General features: G+C 42.8%; 1 protein-coding gene across 1 annotated transcript in view; it reads right to left on the reverse strand.

Moving 5' to 3' along the window:
• Positions 1 to 336: 336 nt before the first annotated feature.
• The window catches only part of LOC311220782 (secretory carrier-associated membrane protein 1-like), a gene marked incomplete at its 3' end in the record, with an annotated part of 130,916 nt that continues 108,057 nt past the window's right edge, over positions 337 to 23,195 (reverse strand). The window contains exons 6-9 of the mRNA XM_084304364.1: positions 19,030 to 19,189; positions 8,623 to 8,724; positions 7,306 to 7,423; positions 337 to 501 (exon numbers count right to left, since the gene is read on the reverse strand). Of these exons, the coding sequence (XP_084160490.1) occupies positions 337 to 501; positions 7,306 to 7,423; positions 8,623 to 8,724; positions 19,030 to 19,189 (545 nt within the window). The remainder of the gene's footprint in view (positions 502 to 7,305; positions 7,424 to 8,622; positions 8,725 to 19,029; positions 19,190 to 23,195) is intronic.

A 23,195-nucleotide genomic window follows, 5' to 3' on the forward strand; every position in this document is an offset into this window, starting at 1 on the left:
GGAAATCAGTTCTTAGAAACAAAAATGATTGATCCAAAGTGCTTTCCTGAAGTTTAAAACAATACTGTAGTGAACCACTAAAAAAAAATCCAAATTCCTACTATATTTACTTGATTATTAAATACCATAATTCATTCTCAGTCCAACTGTTTAAATTATTTATCCTCCATAAAATATGGAAAGTTTTATATTCTAGAATGCAACAGGGCAAAGAGTGGCTATCTTTGAAGAAGAGACAGATATGCTGTGTGTATTTTGATCTAAGTTTTTAGGGAATATAATTGCCTGGAAAATTAAGTACAACAAAAGAGAAAGATAATCACTTGTTATATTTCTCTACATTTGGTTACCCTTGAATGCATTTTGAGCTGCACTGGTTGCTGCTGTTGAGGCGGCGTTGGCTGCAGCAGTTTGTACAGTTTTATTGGACATCATTCCTGTTGCAAACTCTTGCTGTGCTTTCTCGAAACTAGCACCAGTTGTGCGGTAGAGACCATGTACCTAGGGAGGTGGGAAAGCAGTGGAAAAAGTATGCTTAGCCTTCCATATCTTGATAGAGTAATAGCAAAGTCTCAAACACAAAGCAGAACTGCATGATGGGGAAATCTGGCTTGCTTATATGTTTGGGAGGATCCAGAAATGAGTAAACAGACTTCTTTTCCACAAATCCTACAACTTTTAATTGCCCTGATGCAAACACAGTTTGACTGTAGCAATACCTGTAACTTTGCAATTTCACAGGGATCTCATAGGTCTTTACTAAAATGTGTGCTGGACCTACTGCCTGAAACAACATATTTAAATACACAAACAGGCTGCATCCTTAGCATAACACAGCTTGAAAAAGTGTCTTCTGTCTCAATTTGTATACAACCTGGTGTACATATTGTCCTGGTTTCGGCTAGGATAGAGTTAATTTTCCTCCTAATAGCTGGTATGGTGCTGTGTTAGGATTAGAATAATGTTGATAACACACTGATGTTTTAGTTGTTCCAGAGCAGTGCTTACACTAAGCCAAGGACTTTTCAGCCTCTCGCTCTGTCCTGCAAGCGGGCAGGCTAGGGGTGCAGCAGGAGCTGGGAGGGGACAGAACCAGGACAGCTGACCCAAACTGGCCAAAAGGGTATTCCGTATCATCTGATGTCATGTGGAACAATTAATATGGGGGGGCTGGTTGGGGTGGGGGGACCTCTTTTTGGGGATAGGCTGGGCATCCGTCATCGGGTGGTGAGCAATTGCACTGTGCATCACTGGTTTTGTACACATTATTAGTAGTAGTACTATTATAATTATTTTTATTATTTTCCTTTATTTTCTGTCTTAATAAACTGTCTCTATCTCAACCCACAGGCTTTCATATTTTTCTGATTCTCTCCCCCATACCAGAGAGGGAGGGGGGAGGGTGGGCTGTGGTGCTTAGCTGCTGGCCAGGTTAAACCACAACAGGTACACAAATCACTGCAACGTGCTGGGGCTTGTCCTATGCTTACGGAGCTGCAATTGATGCCACTATAACCCTAGTGACAGATCCTGCATCCACCCTAAGTCCCTGTGGCCACCCCAAACCCACTGGCCACTCCAAGCCCTGTGACGGACCCTGCAGCAGCTCCAACCCTGGCAGCTACCCACAACCTTGTGATGGGCCGAGTGGTCATTCCAACCCCTGTGATGGGCCCTGCAGCTGTTACAACTTGTGTAACAGGCCCCAAGGTTAGGCCAGGGAAACAGACTGTACCAGTGTCAGTTGCCCCTGTATCCAAGATGAAGCAATGGATGAGTCAGGTTGCTTAGAAAGCAGAGGAACTCCTACTCAGACTGGGGAGGAAGAAGATGAGATAGGCTACTCTGAAATCACTGGGCCATCAGATGAACGGGAAGATGAAGAGGAAGATATCATAAGAGCATCAATAACTACCTGAGGTCTATAGCAGCGTGAGCTATGGAATATGCAAAAAGATTTCAGTCATCATCTAGGTGAGCACCTTGTCACCTGGCTAGTCCGGTGCTGGAACAGCGGAGCAAATAGTCTGGAATGAGAGGGCAGGGAAACCAGGAGGCTGGTATCCAGCACTCTTCAGCACACTTCAGCCTCTGGAGGCATCTCCTGTCAGCTGTGAAGGAAAGGTATTCCTTCGAGGAAGAACTTGTATGTCTACCAGGCAAGTGGACCACTATGGAGAAGGGAATCCAGTACCTGAGGGAATTAGCCATGCTGGAGATGGTTTATAGGGACCTAGACAACGAACAGATATCCACAGATCCAAATGAAGTCAAGTGTACATGACCCATGTGGCGGATGTTTGTATGGAGTGCACCATCATCATATGCCAGCTCATTGGCAGTAATGACCTGGAAAGACCGTGAGGAACCCACAGTGAATGAATTGACTAAACAACTCTGGCAGTATGAAGTCTCTCCTCTTTCCTACAGGCCTGCGTCTTGGCTGTGGAAAAACTTTCTCAGTAGTTCCACGAACTCAAAAAGAATGCTTTGGAGAAACTTTCTGAAGAGATCCACCAACTTAGAGAGAATTTATCTTCCTTCCCACGTTTACGAACCAGTCTCTCAGCTATCAGGATTAAGTGTCCTTCTGTTTAAGGAAGAAGATATGGGGTACACACCACATGCCACCCTGTGGTTTTACTTACGTGACCATGGAAAGGACATGAGACAATGGGATGGAATATCTACCTTGACCCTAGAGGCACTGGTACATGAGTTGCAAGGAAAAACAGTCACAAAAGCGGGGGGGGGGGTGTCTGAAAAACTTGCTGCTCCAGTCTCCAGTGGACAGTCCCCAAGACACAGTAATTAATACTATGACGAGGACTAGAGGAGCCCTGCCTCCAGCCAGGCGGAGGAAAGGGACAATCGGGTTTATTGGACTGAGTGGATTAGATGGCCTGGCACCTCAGACACACAGAAGTATAAGGCTTTAGTAGACACAGGTGCACAGTGTACTGTAATGCCATCAAGCTATAAAGGGGCAGAACCCATCTGTATTTATGGGGTGACAAGGGGATCCCAACAGGTAACTGTTTTGCTCTTCAACATCTTTATCAATGACAGACGACGAAATTGAGTGCACACTCAGCAAGTCTGCAGATGACACCAAGATGAGCAGTTCAGTTGATAGAACAGAGGGAGGGGATGCCATCCAGAGGGACCTGGACAGGCTGGAGAAGTGGGCCCATAAGAACTTAACGAGGTTCAACACGGCCAAGTGCAAGGTGTTGCACTTGGACTGGGGCAATCCCAGGTATTTATGTAGACTGGGAGAAGAAGAACATAAGAGCTGCCCTTCAGAGAAGGACTTGGGAGTCCTTGTGGGAGTGTGGCCAAAGGGGTCAACAAGCCCCATGGTTGGTGATAACATCAGACTTTTAACAATGAGGCCAGGAGGAATGTAAAGAGTATAGAAGGAACAAAGAAGGGTGATTCAGGATAGCCTTGCTGTCTGGGACTGCTTGTTCTCACGGCATTAAGACATGAAAGTTGCTGGGTGTTTGTAGCAAAAGCACCATATTGTGACTGGCCTGGATGCTCCATGCATCCTTGGCATGGACTGTCTCAGGAGAGGATATTTCAAGGACCGAAAAGGGTACTGGTGGGCTTTTAGCATAGCGGCTTTATGCTCCGGTGGAGCAGGTGGACCTGCACCAACGGAGACTGCGGCCTGTGGAGGACCCTCACCGGTTCTGGGTTGGACCTGTAGCCCGTGGAGAGGAGACCACGCAGGAGCAGGTGACCTGGCAGGAGCTGCTGCCTGTGGGGGAGCCAGGTTGGAGCAGTTTTCTCCTGAGGGATGGACCCCGTGGTACGGACCCATATCTGGAGCAGTTCTGGAAGAGCTGCTGCCTGTGGGGAACCCACGCCAGATCAGTTCATCAAGGACTGTATCCCGTGGGTGGGACCCCACAGCACAGGGGACGAAAGTGACCGAGAAGGAGCAGCAGAGAAGAAGCGCTGTAGACTGACCATAACCCCCATTCCCCCGTTCCCCTGCGCCGCTCGGGGGGAGGAGGTGGAAGAAGGTGGATGGGGGGGGGGGAAGGTGCTTTTGGTTTCTTTCCTCTGTTTCTCACTTCTCTAGCTTGTTAGTAATAGGCAATAAATCTTAATATCTCCTTATGTTGAGTCTGTTTTTCCCATCACGATAATTGTTGAACGATCTCCCCGTCCTTATCTCAAACCTTGAGCCCTTTGCATCATATTTTTTCTCCTCATTTCCCTTTGAGGAAGGGGAGTGAGAGAGAAATTGTGGTGGAGCTCGGCTGCCCACCCGAGTAAAACTACGACAGCCACATATAGTTGGGTCATCATCGAGGGGTGGACCTGACCAATAAGGTCATCATAGAGGTTACCCATGAGTATGAAACCTGTGCAGTGTTCAAGTGAGCCATGAGGGGAATATGGGACGGTTTCTAGGATTTTGATATGATGAGGCCTGGTGACTATATTGGACCACTCCCACAAACCCACCAAGGCAAGCACTACATACTCACCATGGTAGAGGGAACTACTGGGTGGCTGGAAACATACCCAGTAAACCATGCTATTGCTTGAAACACCATCTTGGGCCTGGCAAGGCAAGTACTGTGGCATCATGGTACACCAGAGAGAATCGAGTCAGACAATGGGAGTCACTTTGAAAATGATCTTGTAAACTCTTGGGCCAAGAGGCATGGTATTGAGTGGATGTATCACATCCCCTGTCACCCACAAGCCTTTGGGAAGGCTGAGAGATACAATGGACTGTGAAAGACTATGCTATGGGTATTGGGTGCTAGGACTTGGAAACACTGGGACATGAATTTAGCAGAAGCCACTCGGGTAGTTAACACCAGAGGATCACAGAATCACAGAATCATCTAGGTTGGAAGAGACCTCCAAGATCACCTAGTCCAACCTCTGACCTAACACTAACAAGTCCTCCACTAAACCATATCACTAAGTGCTACATCTAAACATCTTTTAAAGACCTTCAGGGATGGTGACTCAACCACTTCCTTGGGCAGCCCATTCCAATGCCTAACAATCCTTTCGGTAAAGAAGTTCTTCCTAATATCCAACCTAAACCTTCCCTGGCAACCATCCCAGTCCTGCTGAAAAAAAACCCCTACACACACTGGGAGGAGCCAAAGTCCTTGTAGTGCACGTAGGGAAGCGGAAGGTGGTGTGGGTTTCGGCTGGGATAGAATTAATTTTCTTCCTAGTGGCTGGTATGGCGCTGTGTTTTGGAGTTAGGTTGAAAATAGTTGTGATAACTGTACTGGGTTTGGCTGGAATGGAGTTAACTATCCCTGCAGCGGCCCATATAGTGTTGCGCTCTGCACTTGTGGCTAGAACAGCCCTGATATTACACCAGTGTTTTGTCTATTGCTGAGCAGTGCTGGCACGGCATCAAGACACTCTCCAAGTCCTCTCAAAGCCAGTAGGCTGGGGATGGGAAAGAAGTGGTGAGGGGACATCACCAAGGCAGCTGACCTAAACTGACCAAAGGGATATCCATACCATATGATGTTACACTCAGCAATAAAAGCTGTGAAAGGGAAAGGAGAAGGAGGTGGGTCTCATTAGGAAGACATCTGTCCTCTCAAACCACTGCTACATTTATTGAGGCCCTGCTTCCCAGGACTTGGCCAAACATCACTCACTGATGAAGTAGAGAATAATTTATTTTTAATTCCTTCTGTGCTTCCACACAACCTTTGCTTTCTTTTTCTTTCTTTCTTTCCCCTTTAATTAAATTATCCTTATTTGAACTCATAAGGTTGTGGTTTTTTTTTGCTAGCATACTTTCTTCTCCCCCTCTTCTGAGGAGGAGGAGGGGGAGTGAAAGAGCAGTTGTGGTGGAGTTTGGCTGCCCAGCAGGGTAAAACTACCACATAAGGTCTCCTCCTTAGTCGATGAATGGAAGGTGTTGTATGTAATCTTTCTGGATTTTAGCAAGGCCTTTGATATCATCCCTCACAGAATTCTGCTGGACAAATTGTCCAGCTGTGAGGAAAAACAGGTACATGCAATACTGGGTGATGAACTTGCTGAATGGTAGGACTCAAAGGGTTGTAGTGAATGGGGCTACATCTGACTGGCGGCCAGTCACTAGCGGTGTTCCCCAGGGCTCAGTTCTAGGGCCAGTCCTGTTCAATATTTTTATCAACTGTCTGAATGCAGTGGAATGCATCCTCAGCAAGTTTGTTGATGATACTAAATGGGGAGGTGATGTTGACTCCCTGGAGGGACAAGAGACATTGCAGAAGGATCTAGATAGATTGGAGCATTGGACAGTCAGCAACAGCATGAAATTCAACAAAGAAAAATGACTGGTTCTGAACCTGGGATGGACTAATGCTGGACACAGGTACAGACTGGGAGACAAGCGGCTAGAGAGCAGCCATGCGGAAATGGACCTTGGGGTTCTGGTCAACAGTAGGCTTAACATGAGTCAGCAGTGTGCCCTGGCAGCCAAGAGGGCAAACCCCATTTTTGGATGCATTAAACACAGCACAGACAGCTGGTCAAGAGGTCATTCTCCCATTATATTTAGCGTTTGTATAGCCTCACCTTGAATATTGCATGTAGTTCTGATCTCCACAATATAAAAAGGATGTTACGGTCTTTGAAAGTGTCCAGAGGAGGGCGACAAAGCTGGTAAAAGGGCTAGAAGGCACGTCCTATGATGAGAGGCTGAGGACATTTGCTTTGTCTAGTCTGGAGAAAAGGAGGCTAAGAGGCAACCTCATTATATAACTCTATATAACTTCCTGAAGAGGGGGATTGGAAAGGGAGGTGTCATTCTCTTCTCCCTGGTAAACAATGATATAATTCATGGGAATGGCACAAAGCTGCGCTAGGGGAGGTTCAGACTGGACGTTAGGAAAAAATCTTTACTGTGAAGGTGGTCAAACGCTGGAACAGGCTTCTTAGAGAGATGGTGGATACCCCATTTCTGTCAGTGTTAATGAGGCATTTCGATAATGCCCTTAATAATACACTTTAACTTTTGGTTAGCCCTGACGAGGTCAGGCAGTTGGATTTGATGGTCTTTGTAGGCACCCTTCCAACTGAACTATACTATTCTGTTCTAGTTTGCAGAAAATAAGTATATTGTAAAAACAGTTTTTCATAATTCCATGACAGTATAATCAAGAAAGTACTATAGAAGCACAATTGTTAATATATAAGGCAGACTCCCAAGAATATAAATAATCCCCGTTACTTTGTGAAAGACTTCCTCTCTCAAGTAGGAAAGAAAAATCCATATTAAACATAGGAAATAGAAGAGCGTAACGAATAACTTACCTTTTTAAACATAACTAATGAGATCACAGCAGATGCTGTGAAAAGTGCAGCTATAATTATCATCATAATGCCAACGGGGATACTCTTATTAAGACCAGTAAGAGATGAAATCCACCCACTGAAGGAAAAAGACAAGATCAATTTTATTGGCACAGCACAAGAACTATTAAACCACAGGTATCGACATCAAGGGAAGATTTATAACATCCTGGTTTTGCTCAACTTTGAATATTTTTGAAGAAAATTTCATGAAAATTACAAATGAGCATATTCCCGTTTATAATATATTTTAAAAAGCTTAGTTTCTATTTTCCCAGTGCATGCAATGAAACTATAAGGAAAACTAGCAAATATAAGATGATTTTCCTTGAGCATAGTTGAGAAGAAATTAAGAGAGAAATTAGAGTTGCTCATCAACCTTTTTTTGGTCATGTCATTTCAGACTAATTAAAGAGTACATGTTTTTGTGGAAGATAAAATGTCCCTAAAAAGCTAGCTTCTAACTTCTTTAAAAATAAAACATGCCATACACATGCAGCCTCTGTGTGGGAAGACTCATTTAATTGTATCTACACATACTTTCTCACACATACTTTCTCAGTTGGGTTTAATATAATACTTTTTTTTTTTTTTTTAAGTAGAGAGGATAGTCTGAGAAATAGAAAAGATGGCTTTATCATTTTCTATTTTAAACATTTCCCCATTCTTCAAAATTGAAACACCAACAAAACGTACATCATACTTGAAATCACAAAAAGCAGGTTGCCTTAAAAAAATTAAAACATTAAGATGGAAATGATTCTCCCAATGAAAAGAAGAAAAAGTTTCTGTACATCCAAATAACCTTATGCTTTTCCTGCATCTTTTTTAAATTGCTTTGATATTTTCTATGTCCAACTGTACTCTACCACAAATCTCCAAAATCCAAATTGCAAATAGCATCTTCTGATCAACTGGCTACTTTTCATACCCCTTTCCCAAGTATCCTTAAAAGCACATTCCACATACTTAGAGAGTTGGCCCTCTAAAATTATATTTTTTCATGTCAATCAAAGTATCTATGAAAAATTAAAAAATTGAATTAGAGAGAAGAAATAATAAAATGTGCTTTTTCCTTACACTCCAGTTCCATTTTGTCTGCCTTATGTATGTTTGGAGATTAGCAACAAAATGTCCATACCCAGATATAGTACTGCCAGTCATAGGTCTCCATGCTATCAGCTGACTACTACAGCCATAATTTTAATTACTTTTAGTTTGTTGATTTTTTTTGGTCTTAAACAGACAGCACAATACTACAGAAAAGAGAATACTCACCAGTTTCCCCATCTTTGAAATCCTGCAGCTTGAAGTACATGTACAGCAAACTGACAGATATATACAAAGAAGAACACAAAGAACCTGAATGAACTGTCACTCCTGAAAGAAGAGGAAAAAAAGATTAAAGCAGCCAGGAAATAAATGTATTTTGACAAAGACTATAGTACCAATTTTTTTTCTTTTTTTTTTTTCTTGCATTAACTAGAGAAAAATGCTTTTATTTCTTGATGGTGACTTAAAATTTCAGGCAGTAATTCTGTGGTTCTGGAAAATGTTTATTTAATCACAGAATCACAGAATTTCTAGGTTGGAAGAGACCTCAAGATCATTGCGTCCAACCTCTGACCTAACACTAACAGTCCTCCACTAAACCATATCCCTAAGCTCTACATCTAAACGTCTTTTAAAGACCTCCAGGGATGGTGACTCCACCACTTCCCTGGGCAGCCCGTTCCAATGTCTAACAACCCTTTCGGTATAGAAGTTCTTCCTAACATCCAACCTAAACATCCCCTGGCGCAACTTAAGCCCATTCCCCCTCGTCCTGTCACCAGGCATGTGGGAGAACAGACCAACCCCCACCTCACTACAGCCTCTCTTAAGGTACCTGTAGAGAGCAATAAGGTTGCCCCTGAGCCTCCTTTTCTCCAGGCTGAACAAGCCCAGCTCCCTCAGCCGCTCCTCGTAGGACTTGTTCTCCAGGCCCCTCACCAGCTTCGTCGCCCTTCTCTGGATTCGCTCAAGCACCTCGATGTCCTTCTTGTAGCGAGGGGCCCAAAAATGAACACAGTACTCGAGGTGCGGCCTCACCAGAGCCGAGTACAGGGGGATGATCACCTCCCTAGCCCTGCTGGCCACACTGTTTCTTATGCAAGCCAGGATGCCGTTGGCCTTCTTGGCCACCTGAGCACACTGCTGGCTCATATTCAGCCGACTATCAACCATCACTCCCAGGTCCTTCTCTGCCTGGCAGCTCTCCAACCACTCATTTCCCAGCCTGTAGCTCTGCTTGGGGTTATTGCGCCCCAGGTGGAGGACCCGGCACTTGGCCTTGTTGAACTTCATGCAGTTGACCTCAGCCCATCGGTCCAGCCTATCCAGATCCTCCTGCAGAGCCTTCCTACCCTCGAGCAGATCGACACACGCACCTAACTTGGTGTCATCTGCAAACTTACTGAGGGTGCACTCAATGCCCTCATCCAGATCATCGATGAAGATATTAAAGAGGACCGGCCCCAGCACCGAGCCCTGGGGAACGCCACTAGTGACCGGCCTCCAACTGGACTTGACTCCTTTCACCACGACTCTTTGGTCCCATCTATTTACAATAGATTCTTCTTTAATACAGTATTTTTTTGTCTTCTGCGTCTCTAACAGAGGTGGAAATAGCAGCAAGATACTATTCCTTAGTGTTCTGTTCAGGTGTACCGGGTCTGGCTGGAATGTTAACTTTCCCTGCAGCAGCCCATACAGTGCTGTGCTTGCCACACTTGTAGCTGGAACAGCAGTGTTATCACACCAGTGTTGTGTCTACTGCTGAGCAGTGCTGGCACAGCATCGGGCCTCTCTCTAACCCTCCTAGGGGGTGGGCAAAAAGTGAGAACATCACTAGGGCATCTGACCTAAACCAACCAAAGGGATATTCCGTACCATATGATGTCACACTCAGCAATAAAAGCTGGAAAAAGGAAGAAGAGGGAAGGGGTGGGCTCTCGTTGTGAAAACGTCGGTCCTCCTCCCGAACACTGGCTATGTGCATTGAGGCCCTGCTTCAAGGACATGGTCAATCATTGCTCATTTGTGGGAAGTAGAGAGTAATTTCTTTCCTCTGCACTTTCACATAGCCTTTATTTATTTTATTTGTTTGTTTTCCTCCTTTTTTTTTTTCCTTTCCCCCTCCCTTTTCCCCTTTCCCCTTTTATTTCCCTTTAGTTAAATTGTTTAGTTCATAATAATCTTTATTTAATTATTTGTACTGGGTCTGGCTGGAATGTTAACTTTCCCGGCAGCAGCCCATTCAGTGCCGTACTCTGTACTTGTAGCTGGAACAGCAGTGTTATCACACCAGTGTTGTGTCTACTGCTGAGCAGCAGTGGCACAGCATTGGGCCTTTCTCTAACCCTCCTAGGGGGTGGGCAAAAAAGTGAGGAGAGAAACATCACTAGGGCAGCTGACCTAAACCAATCAAAGGGATATTCCATACCATGTGGTGTCACACTCAGCAATAAAAGGTGGAAACAGGAAGAAGAGGGGAGGGGTGGGCTCTCGTTGAGAAGACGTCGGTCCTCCTCTCGAACACCGGCTGCGTGCGTTGAGGCCTTGCTTCAAGGACGTGGTCAATCATCGCTCATTTGTGGGAAGTAGAGAGTAATTTCTTTCCTCTGCACTTCCATATCGCTTTCATTTATTTTGTTTGTTTGTTTTCCTCCCTTTTTCCCCTTTTCCCTTTTACTTCCCCTTAGTTAAATTGTTTAGTTCATGGTAGTCTTTATTTAATTATTATAATTATTTCCCTTTAATTAAATTATCCTTATCTCAACCCGTGAGTTGTTCTTTGCTTTACTTCTCCCCCTCCTTATCTAAAGGAGGGGGAGTGAGAGAGCGGTTGTGGGGTTTAGCTGCCCAGCACGGTAAAACCACCACATTATTATAATTATTTCCCTTTAATTAAATTATCCTTATCTCAACCCGTGAGTTGTTCTTTGCTTTACTTCTCCCCCTTCTCATCTAAGGAGGGGGAGTGAGAGAGCGGTTGTGGTGTTTAGCTGCCCAGCATGGTAAAACCACCACATCTTAGATTAAACATAGAGGTTTTGCTACAATGCATAAAGAACAGAAGCCTGCTCCTCTTTCAGGCTGAAGTTTACAGCACTGGCAGTATGGAAAGAAATTCTTTTACTTGTCAAAGTGATTGCTGTGGTTTAAACCCAGTAAGCAGCAAAGCACCACACAGCTGGTCACTCACTTCTCCCCCATCCCCCCAGCTGTATGTGGGGAAGAGAAACAGAAGAGCAAAAGTTACAAAACTCATGTGATGAGATAAAGACAGTTTAATAAGAAAGAGAGAAAAAAAAAAAAAAAAAAAAAAAGGAAAAAAAAAAAATACAACCAAAGGAAAACAAACAAGTGATACACAATGGAATTGCTCACCACCAGCCAAACAGCATCCAGGCCAGTCCCCAAGCAATGACCCCACACACACACACAGTTTTATTGTTCAGCATGTAGTCATATGGTATGGAATATCCCTTTGGTCAGTTTGAGTCAGCTGTCCCGATTCTGTCCCCTCCTAGCTTCTTGTGTGCTCCCAAGCCTACTTGCTAGCAGGCAGCTTGAGAAATAGAAAAGAACTTGATTCAGCATAAGCACTACTCAGCACCAACTAAAACATTTGTGTGTTATCCACATTATTTTCATTATAAATCCATAACATAGCACCATACAAGCTACTATGAAGAAAATTAACTCTATCCCAGCCAAAACAGCACAAAAAGGAAATAAAATCTAATATGGATTTCCTGAAAAAAACACAGATCACAATACTGAAGCAGCTGTTGTTTAAAAGCAAAATAAACAAAATATGCTTGTTGTTCAAAATAATAAAATGCCAGACTGACAAAGACTAAAAGTGTTAAAAGCCTGTCAAGAAAACAAATATAAATATATAAGCAAAATTTCAACAAAGACCTCAACTTACTACTATCAAAACTAATGATCACATGATATGCTTGCTACCGAAGTTCTAAAGAAAGTAAAGATCAATTAAGTCACATTAAGAAAATGGAACCAGATTTTGCCAGTAATTGCAATTTTTTGCAGAAGGCAGTTTGTTCATTTCTATTTATTTAACTAGTTCAGTTTGTTATATATGGAGTGGTAATTCGTGTCGAAAAGATGGTTGATATTAATAAAGAAGAGGGAGATGTGGGGGTGTGGCCATGGGGGTCGGCAAGCCCCGTGGTTGATGATAACATTAGACTCTAAACGATGAGGCCATCAGGAATGTAAAAGAGTTTAGAGGGAACAAAGAAGGGTGATTCAGGAGACTCCATGCAGTCTCAGGGTTGCTTGTTCTCCAGCCACTAAGGCATGGAAGCTTCTGGGTGTTTGCTGTTGTTGTTATATGCAAAGTTGTTTGACCAATAAAAAGTTGGTTTTTGAAAAGGACTGCTGTGGGGTGAAGGGTGTAAGAGGGGATCCTGTCCTCAAGATAAAAAAAAAAGGCAACACTATATAATGAAGTTATATCATCAATAAAGAAGCAGGAAAAAGGAATGAATAGGGACCGGCTAGCAGAACGGAGACCAGCATGGGAACAGGCACATTGATTGCCTCATGAAGATAGTGTGAGGAATGTTTTAACAATTCGTGTCCATAAAGAACAATTCTGTTTGAATCCTGTCTGCCTCTGGGCCCTGCACTGGCAACTTAATTCTTGAACCACAGCTGCAGTGTGTCCCAGTCTCCCCCTCATTCTAGCCAATTTATCACTTCTTAAATTTATGAACCTGTTTGCTTTTGTTATTCCGGACTTCTATTTCTAACACTGCTATAGATGTGTCTGTGAATGGCTGGGGAAGAATGTTTTAATTACTCGTGTGTCTGGGAGTTTCAGAACAACTGATAACAACTAGTGACTGTTATGGGATACTATGCGGATCTTTGGTATCTGGTTAGGGGGGGCCGAGAGATAAAGAGGAAGGAGAAAGAAGCTGAAGGACAGCTGGGAGACAAGACTTGAAGAGGATGTTCTGTAAACTTGGTATGGTGCCCAGTAAGTACAAAGGTGGAGAGGAAGACTACGAGCCTTCAGCATGAAAGACCCCTAGAGACCCCCAGAAGAGACCCCAGAGGAGACTGCGCATGCTCCAGTAGGAGGGACTGCACCCCGGAAGCTAATTTTAATAATCTATTTTTTTTAGAAGTAGTAATGAATATGTATTAGTCTAGGAGCATAAAAATCAGCTGCTTGATGTAACTGGTGTGCGTCCTGGTGGAGCGGAGACTCCCGGTGCACCCAGCGCTGTTTGCTTACCTCTATTCCTTTATATTCTTTCAATAAATCCTATTTTTTTATTTAATCCTAATTTGAATCCTGAGCCATTTATAACAATTTGGGGGCTCGTCCGGGATGGCTATAGTTCCTGAATTCTGATTTAATCTAGGAGAGGCGCCCCACCATTTGGTGGCTCCTGTTTGAGTCAGATCGGGACTAATGCCATCCTGAACCTGAATAAAGGTAAGCAAAGAATTTGATTTTTTTTTGAGCTCCCTTGCCGGCTGTTTTTGTGCCCGTAATTCTGCGCGCAAAGATCCGGATGAAGACGACAGGGTCGTTTGGATACCGTCTGGTTGGGTTCCGGTGTCCGGGATCGAACCGGACGAAGACGACAGTCATTTGGATACCGTCTGGTTCGATCCCAGACGAAGACGCTTGTGGATACCGTCCGGTTGGACTCTGGACGAAGACGACTGATTCGTAAGATACCGTCCGGTTGGGTAAAGGTACGGTTGCCCGTGTTTGTGTGTGAGAGTGTAACTGAGGCTTCTAAAGTCTGCGTAGAAGTCTTTTTGTTTTCTCACTGGTTCTAATCTCCTGTTGGGGGGGCTGGGCTGGTGAATGGAGTGATACGTGGGTGGGTGATAGGTCCTAAACCCCCTGCAAGACACTCTCACTGGGGGCAACCAAGGGCTGTGGGAATTGCCACTAGTAAAATTCCCAGATGGGTCAGATAAAATCGAAGACATTTATAACAATAGGTTCAGCCAAACTCAGTAAACTGCTCAGAGAAGCTCGTACAGAAAGTCACTGGAAAGAAGCTCATGCTGAGAGAAGTGGACCTGCACACACAACTGCCCATCGCTGGTAAGCAGTTGCGCATTATGGGGAATCATACGCCCTTAAAAACAAAGACTGTCCTGGTAACCTTACAGCTCATTCTCCTTATTAACAATCAGACAGTTTATGATCCTGAAATACATGTATGGGACCAAATTGAGGTCAAGGTGTGGGACTCTGCAACTAAAAATGACAAGGTTGCAGTGGGATTGCTCGGCACCTGGCGAGCAATCTCTGAGGCCTTAAAGAGCCATGTGGAGCCACAATCACAAACGTGTGGTTTGCCAGATAGTGAGGGAGCTGCGGGCTCCTTTACTGATCCGACTGCTATGCCATGGGCCCCTCTGCTGCTACAGCCATTGCAGGCCTTTGCTGTTACACCCCCTGCTGACCTGGACGTGCCTTTTGACCCAGGCTTATTGGCCTTGAAAAGGAGATGGATATGCTTTTCTTTGATCCGGGAAGAACGGGATACATAAGCCTGAAGACCGAGTTGCTTGACAACTTAAAGCAAGACATATTGTTCAAAAGGAATGAAAAATGGAGACTGTTAAGTCATGGAACTTAGAGGATTGGTTTTTTACCTTTTCTGATTTTACATATGTATAGGCGTACTCGAATTTAGTAAGTCATGAAACTTAAAGGATTGTTCTTTCCTGATTGTATGTATGTATAGGCATACTTGGGTTTAGTATGTAAAAGCGATGTTCTGTATATTTAGAATGTTTGATGTTTGTGTGTGCATGTTGGTGGAGCGTAGACTCCCCGCACACCCAGTGCTGTTTACTTGCCTTAAATATATATTGTTTTATAAATATTACTAAATTCAGATTGAGTTGAGACTTCATTTATAACAAGTTCAATAACTGTTTCATCTTCAGCTGAGCAACTGAAGGAAAGTTGAAAATGTAAGTAGCAGTTTTCCTTTTCCAAACAGTCACTATTCGCTAAGAAAGGCTATATACTAGACATTACTGATGCAGGATTTCCTGGATCTAAAACTGTGAAAGATAATGTTACACTTAACTCTTCAGCTGAAGAAAACAAGGAAACCTTGAAGAAAACAGGAAGACTGGTAGCCTTGAACTAGCAGAAGCAAGGGAGATAAGGGATGAAAGCTAAAAAACAAGGAGAAAAACAGCTGAAGGAAGATTCCAGACTGACCCATGGTAAACTTTTGCTCATTAAGGGTCATTAGCATATTTAAACAACACCCATCATAATGCTAATGTATGGAAATGCTGTATTTGGTGAGGGTGTCTGTCCGTCCTGCTGGTCCTCTGTAATACACAGGCTCAATAGAGATAAGTTAGGCAAGCTAAAACAACCAATCAAAAGTAGCCAGAGAGATAATTGCACAAGTTAGCTGTACATAAATAACAGTGATTCAAGTCAGGGGTGTGCTTCCTTTGTGAAAGATTGCAAAGCATCTGATTCTGAAGAATTATATAATTAACTATTTAATTAAAAGACCTTTGTGTGAATTCTGACTCTGTGCTTATTGGCAAGTTGCACCAGCCACAAATCTATGGATAACGACACTATGAACTCCACTAAATCAGGAATAAAAACAACACTACTAAGACAGAGTATGTAAGATGTAATCAGTTAATGTAAGCTACCATTTTAAAATGCTGTCAATTCTCTGTATTTTCAGTTGATCTCAATTTGCACCCACATTGCAATGCAAGTCATGAACAGAAGTTAAAGTTGTAAATGAAAAATATTTTTAGCCTTAAGGGTATAAGAATTTACTATATGAGCAAATGCAAAATAAAATATGATTCCTCAAAGACACATGGGCATGGCAATATCTCCTTAGTTAGCAAAAAGAAACATCTAATTCAGTTTAAAATTATGCACAAATGTAATTTATGGCTATCAATCTTTCTCTACAAAAATTAATGTATTTAAACTAAGAATATCTTGATTCATTTCAATGTAAAATCAAGAAATACTGTAGCAGTACAGAAATTAAAAATCTCTAAAATCTGATTTTTACAAAAATATTCAATTTTGCGTGCAAACCAACCATTCTATTTTTAAACACAAAGATACTACACCTTAAGCTTACAAAGTCTGCAAAATCCAGATTGCTAAAAGCTAGGAAAAATATTGGAGTTTGATTACTCTATACCTGCTCTACTCGTTCTTAAGAATGGCAGTCTTCTACAATTGCAGACATTGCAAGGTGTACAGTTTCATGAAGTTCATTTAGGAAGCCAAAAGTTTAAGACACCCTTAACTATTAACCTGCTCAGATTCTCGGTGTAAAGTGATAGAGATGTAATGAGAATTTTTTCTTAAAGTTATCATCCCTATACAAAAGTTAAATACTTTCTACAAATATTGTGTCAATGGTAGAATCTATAAATATTTTAAAGGATATTCCACAGAATCACAGAATCACAGAATTTCCATGTTGGAAGAGACCTCAAGATCATCGAGTCCAACCTCTGACCTAACGTTAACAGTCCCCACTAGACCATATCCCTAAGCTCTACATCTAAACGTCTTTTAAAGACCTCCAGGGATGGTGACTCCACCACTTCCCTGGGCAGCCCGTTCCAATGTCTAACAACCCTTTCGGTATAGAAGTTCTTCCTAACATCCAACCTAAACATCCCCTGGCGCAACTTAAGCCCATTCCCCCTCGTCCTGTCACCAGGCATGTGGGAGAACAGACCAACCCCCACCTCACAACAGCCTCCCTTAAGGTACCTGTAGAGAGCAATAAGGTTGCCCCTGAGCCTCCTTTTCTCCAGGCTGAACAAGCCCAGCTCCCTCAGCCGCTCCTCGTAGGACTTGTTCTCCAGGCCCCTCACCAGCTTCGTCGCCCTTCTCTGGATTCGCTCAAGCACCTCGATGTCCTTCTTGTAGCGAGGGGCCCAAAAATGAACACAGTACTCGAGGTGCGGCCTCACCAGAGCCGAGTACAGGGGGATGATCACCTCCCTAGCCCTGCTGGCCACACTGTTTCTTATGCAAGCCAGGATGCCGTTGGCCTTCTTGGCCACCTGAGCACACTGCTGGCTCATATTCAGCCGACTATCCACCATCACTCCCAGGTCCTTCTCTGCCTGGCAGCTCTCCAACCACTCATTTCCCAGCCTGTAGCTCTGCTTGGGGTTATTGCGCCCCAGGTGGAGGACCCGGCACTTGGCCTTGTTGAACTTCATGCAGTTGACCTCAGCCCATCGGTCCAGCCTATCCAGATCCTCCTGCAGAGCCTTCCTACCCTCGAGCAGATCGACACACGCACCTAACTTGGTGTCATCTGCAAACTTACTGAGGGTGCACTCAATACCCTCATCCAGATCATCGATGAAGATATTAAAGAGGACCGGCCCCAGCACCGAGCCCTGGGGAACGCCACTAGTGACTGGCCTCCAACTGGACTTGACTCCATTCACCACGACTCTTTGGGCCCAGCTATCCAGCCAGTTTCTAACCCAACGAAGCGTGTGCCAGTCCAAGCCAAGAGCAGCCAGTTTCTTGAGGAGAATGCTGTGGGAAACGGTGTCAAAAGCCTTGCTGAAATCAAGGTAGACCACATCCACAGCCTTTCCCTCATCCACCCAGCGCGTCACTTTGTCATAGAAGGAGATCAGGTTCGTCAAGCAGGACCTGCCTTTCATAAACCCATGCTGACTGGGCCTGATCGCCTGCTTGCCCTGCAAGTGCTGCATGATGACTCTCAAGATAATCTGCTCCATGAGCTTCCCTGGCACTGAGGTCAAACTCACAGGCCTGTAGTTTCCCGGGTCTGCCCTCCGGCCCTTCTTGTAGATGGGCGTCATGTTTGCTAGCCGCCAGTCAACTGGGACCTCCCCTGATAGCCAGGACTGCTGATAAATGATGGAAAGTGGCTTGGCCAGCTCCTCCGCCAGTTCTCTCAGTACCCTTGGGTGGATCCCATCCGGCCCCATCGACTTGTGCACATCCAAGTGCCGTAGCAGGTCACCAACCATTTCTTCGTGGATAGTGAGGGCCACATCCTGCTCCCCATCCCCTTCCACCAGTTCAGGGTACTGGGTATCCAGAGAACAACCGGTATTGCCGCTAAAGACTGAGGCGAAGAAGGCATTAAGCACCTCCACCTTTTCCTCATCTCTTGTAACTAAGTTTCCCCCCGCATCCAGTAAAGGATGGAGATTCTCCTTAGTCCTCCTTTTTGTGTTGATGTATTTATAAAAACTTTTTTTGTTATCTTTAACGGCAGTAGCCAGATTGAGCTCCAGATGAGCTTTGGCCTGTCTAATTTTGTCCCTGCACAGCCTTGCAACATCCTTATAGTCCTCCCTAGTGGCCTGCCCACTTTTCCAAAGATTATAAACCCTCTTTTTTCTCCTAAGCTCAAGTTTCCATGACATTCCTAACTATTGCTATCTATGATTCAGATACACAGTTGAAATAATGGCAAACATACAACTTGTTTCTAATTAAAGTATATTAAAGGTTTGTCATAATGATAATTAAGTAAATTCTGGACTGTTAATGCATTTCAACAAGTGTAATGTGGTTTTGGTTATTTTAAATATCCTAAGACAAAATGAAATTGTTACCTGAAAGCTCCATAAAGTGGTCTGTACCAGCAGACAAAAGAACAAGGCGTAAAAAGCAAGAACCAGAGGATACTCAATCCAAAATCGACCCCTCGCGTAGCATCAATGTAAAACCAGGCCAAACATCCAAAGATATTAAGAAACAGTGTCACTGTATGGACTGTAGAAGCAAAAGCAAAAAAGTCTTAATTTAATTAATTTATACAATAAATTATTAAAACTGTTAAAGTAATAGTATAAATGAGCATTTTTAAACAAAACATAAGAATGCTGACAATAAATCAACATTCTCTCTCTGCAATAAGCTGATTTTTATACAGTTTTCTAACTTTCAGGTAAAGCCAGTATTCCCAAGTAAAAGTTCTGAACAAGAAAATTCAAGTAGCATCAGGTATGTGGTGAAGAAAAAAAAAGTCATGAAAGTAAAGAATTTTCAAAAAAAAACAACTGCAGTAATTGATATTTCTTTTACAGAAATTACTGAATAGCTATTTACATTTTTTTTATATGCTGGTTGTTTATTTTCTCTTACAGTCAGGCAACTAAATATATGCAGGACTGTCAGCCTTAATATTGCAATATATAACTATTGTGTTTTTTTTTTTTTAGAGAAAAGCTTATAAATAATATAAAATACATAATAAATTTAGCATTGTACATTGTTCCAATTTGAAACAAGAATATTAAAAAAAAAAAAACTTTTAACCAAAATCTGTCTTACACGTCATAAAGCAAAAAAGCCTACATAGTAAAATGCTTCTCAGTAAAACAAAATTTGTCAGTCGTTGTTCTAGATCCTTGAATATATATTGTATATTGAAATATTTCTCATAATGCTTTTGGTGCTCAGTTCTTAGCTTAATACGGGCCTTTCCTCTTTGGCAAACCATGTTACAGGTTAACTATTTAATTTCTACTAAAGGAAATGTATTGGCAACATGACTTCACAGTTTATTTCAAATATATTTAGCTCCTGTAATATAAAAAAAATATACAGTGGTAGTAAGAAATATTACAACTACTACTTTAATGCTTCCTGAGCACAACAGTTAGTTCTGCTGGACACTTTCTGTCTCTGTTTAGTAATACCCAGTGTCTCAAAGGACTCTTTCTCTCTTTGTGGACCATAATAAAGTGTAGTATTTATAAATGAGTGCAAAAGCAGTTCCATGCAGCAATGTTTATTTAAGTCCAGAGAAACATTTTAGTCACTCTACTGGAAGGTAAGATTAACAGAAGAAATGGCAAGTATATAAAGATACTGAGAAAAAAAAAAAAAAAAAGACTGTTCATAGCTCTTTGTTTCCCTCTTAACTAGGACTTAATTAACCCCTAAATTAACTTAGTGGAAAAAAATATCAAAATGCTGACATCATTGCATGAAGGGCTGAAGGAACTCAAAACACATTTTCCTCAGAAAATTCTATTTACCTGTAAGAGTCAATAGAAATAGGAAATGTCATACTTTTAAATAAAGAACATTTAATGCATTTGTATATCTTAACACTGTTCCAAGAGGCTAGCAAAGCATGTATAATGAAGTACAACAAAGGATAGAAATCCAAATTCCTATCTTCTTTTGATCAATATGAGAAAGTTTACTAACTGGTATTCTTTCTTTTTCTAGTCAATGCTGGAAAACAGGGAGACGCCCTTGATTACTAGAAATGTCTACCTTCTAGTGGATTTTGAACTGTCAGATAAATTTTATTTTTTGTACTTGTAATTAAAATAACAGGAAAAGTTTTAAAAGAATATGATCTGTGCATAATCATATAATCATCTAGGTTGGAAAAGACCTTCAAGATCAAGTCCAACTATCAACCTGACCTACCAAGTCCCATCACTAAACCATGTCCCTTAGTGCCACGTCCACATCTCTTGAATACCTCCAGGGATGGGGCCTGGACAACAAGTTCTGATGCTTAATCACCTTCTCCATGAAGAAATGTTTCTTAATGTACAATCTAAACCTCCCCTGGCACAACTTGAGACTGTTTCCTTGTGTCCTATCACTTGTCAACTGAGAAAAGAGACCAACACCCTCCTCTCTGCAACCTCCTTTCATGTAGTTGTAGAGAGTGATGAGGACACCCCTCAGCTTCCTCTTCTCCATATTAAACAAACCCCAGTTCCCTCAGCCACTCCTCATAACTTGTTTTCTAGTCCCTTCACCAGCTTTATTGCTCTTCTCCGCACAAGATTGAACAACTCAATATCATTCAGGTATGCTTCTTGAGGGGGCCCAAAACTGAACACATCATTCTAGGTGCAGTCTCACCAGTGCCTCATACAAGGGGACAATCACTTCCCTAGTCCTGCTGGCCACACTATTTCTGATGCAGGCCAGGATGCCATTGGCATTCTTGGCTGCCTGGGCACACTGATGACTCACATTCAGCCAGCTGTCAACCAGCACCCCCAGATCCTACTCTGTTGGGCAAAAACCAAAGAGAGTTAAAATAATGTGTTGTGGTTTAAACCCATCAGGCAGCCAAGTACCACACAGCCATTCACTCACTTTCCCCCCCTCAGTGGGATAAGGGAGAGAATTGAAAAAAAGGTAACAGTGAGAGAACTCATAAGCTGAGAGAAAGACAGTTTAATAAGAAAAGAAAACATAAATAAAATAAAATAAAATAAAATAAAATAAAATAAAATAAAATAAATAAAATAAAATAAAATAAAATAAAATAAATAAAATAAAATAAAATAAAATAAAATAAAATAAAATAAAATAAAATAAAATAAAATAAAATAAAATAGTAGTCTATGGGCCATCCCTTTAAAATGTACGTTGAGTTTCTTCAGTCCGTGACTTTGGGCTCCATCTGTCATAACAGTCCTTCGGGGCAGGAGAGATGGTGAGTGGTGTTGGACTGTTGCATGCTGAAACCAGCTCTGCTTCCATCACCACTGTACTTTGCTCAGAGCCATCAAAATTTATTCTTCATACCAAAGAGGCTTTAGCCCCCGGCTTGCTTGACTGTGGCATGTTTCACAGTCATGCATAATTTGTGCAATGGTGTCCCTTCATATGCTGCCAATATCTCTTTTTCCAGTTGGAGTATAGCAAGCCTCGGATCCTCTGTATCCTCAGCTCCAAAACACTAAGGGTCAACCTTGAGTCTCCCTTGGTGCTTTCTGACAGAGGGTCCAGGTGGGGCCTTTCTCCCTGGCTGTAGCATAGAGCACATTTTTTACCTCTTGTTCTGCCCAGACTGGCCCAAGGGCTACTGCATGAACTATCTCCCATTTTATTTGTTCAAAGGCTTGTTCTTGCTTAGGGTCCCATTTGAAATTGTGCTTCTTCCAGGTCACTTGATAGAGTGGGCTTACAATCAGACTGTTATTTGGAACATGCAGTCTCCAAAAACCCATGACACATAAAAAAGCTTGTGTTTCTGTTTTGCTAGTTGGTGGAGACATAGCTGTTATTTTGTTGATCACATCCATTGGGATCTGGCAACATTCATCTTGCTATTTTATTCCTAAAAGCTGGATCTCCTGTGAAGGTCCTTTGACCATATCTTATTTTATGGCAAAACTAGCCTTCAGAAGAATTTGGATTATTCTCATCATTTTATCAAGTACTTCCTCTGCTTTGTTGCTCCACATGATGATGTCATCAATGTACTGCGATGTGTTCATGATAACTTCCTGATGCAAATGGTGGATGTGCCAACTAGAAGAGGAGCGCTGCTGGATCTTGTCCTCACTAATAAGGAGGGGCTGGTTGAAGCGGTGCAGGTTGATGGCAGCCTTGGTTGCAGCAACCATGAGATGGTGGAGTTTAGGATCTCGTGTGGCAGGAACAGAGTACCGAGCAGAATTGCAACCCTGGACTTCGATAGGGTTGACTTTGGCCTTTTTTCTAGGGGAAATCCCATGGGACAAGGTACTTGAAGGAAAAGGAGCCCAAGATAGCTGGTTAGCCTTCAAGGACTGCTTCTTCCAAACTCAAGAAAGGAGCATTCCAACAGGTAGGAAGTCAGGAAAGGGAGCCAGGAGACCTGCATGGTTAAACAGGGAATTGTTGGGCAAACTCAAGTGGAAGAGGAGAGTCTACAGATCATGGAAGGAGGGGCAGGCCATTTGGGAGGAATATAAGGCTGTTGTCAGAATATGTAGGGAGGCAACTAGGAAAGCTAAGGCCTCCCTAGAAT

The sequence above is a fragment of the Netta rufina genome, assembly GCF_964035555.1.
Source record: "Netta rufina genome assembly, chromosome: W".
In the NCBI taxonomy this organism is placed as follows: domain Eukaryota; kingdom Metazoa; phylum Chordata; class Aves; order Anseriformes; family Anatidae; genus Netta; species Netta rufina.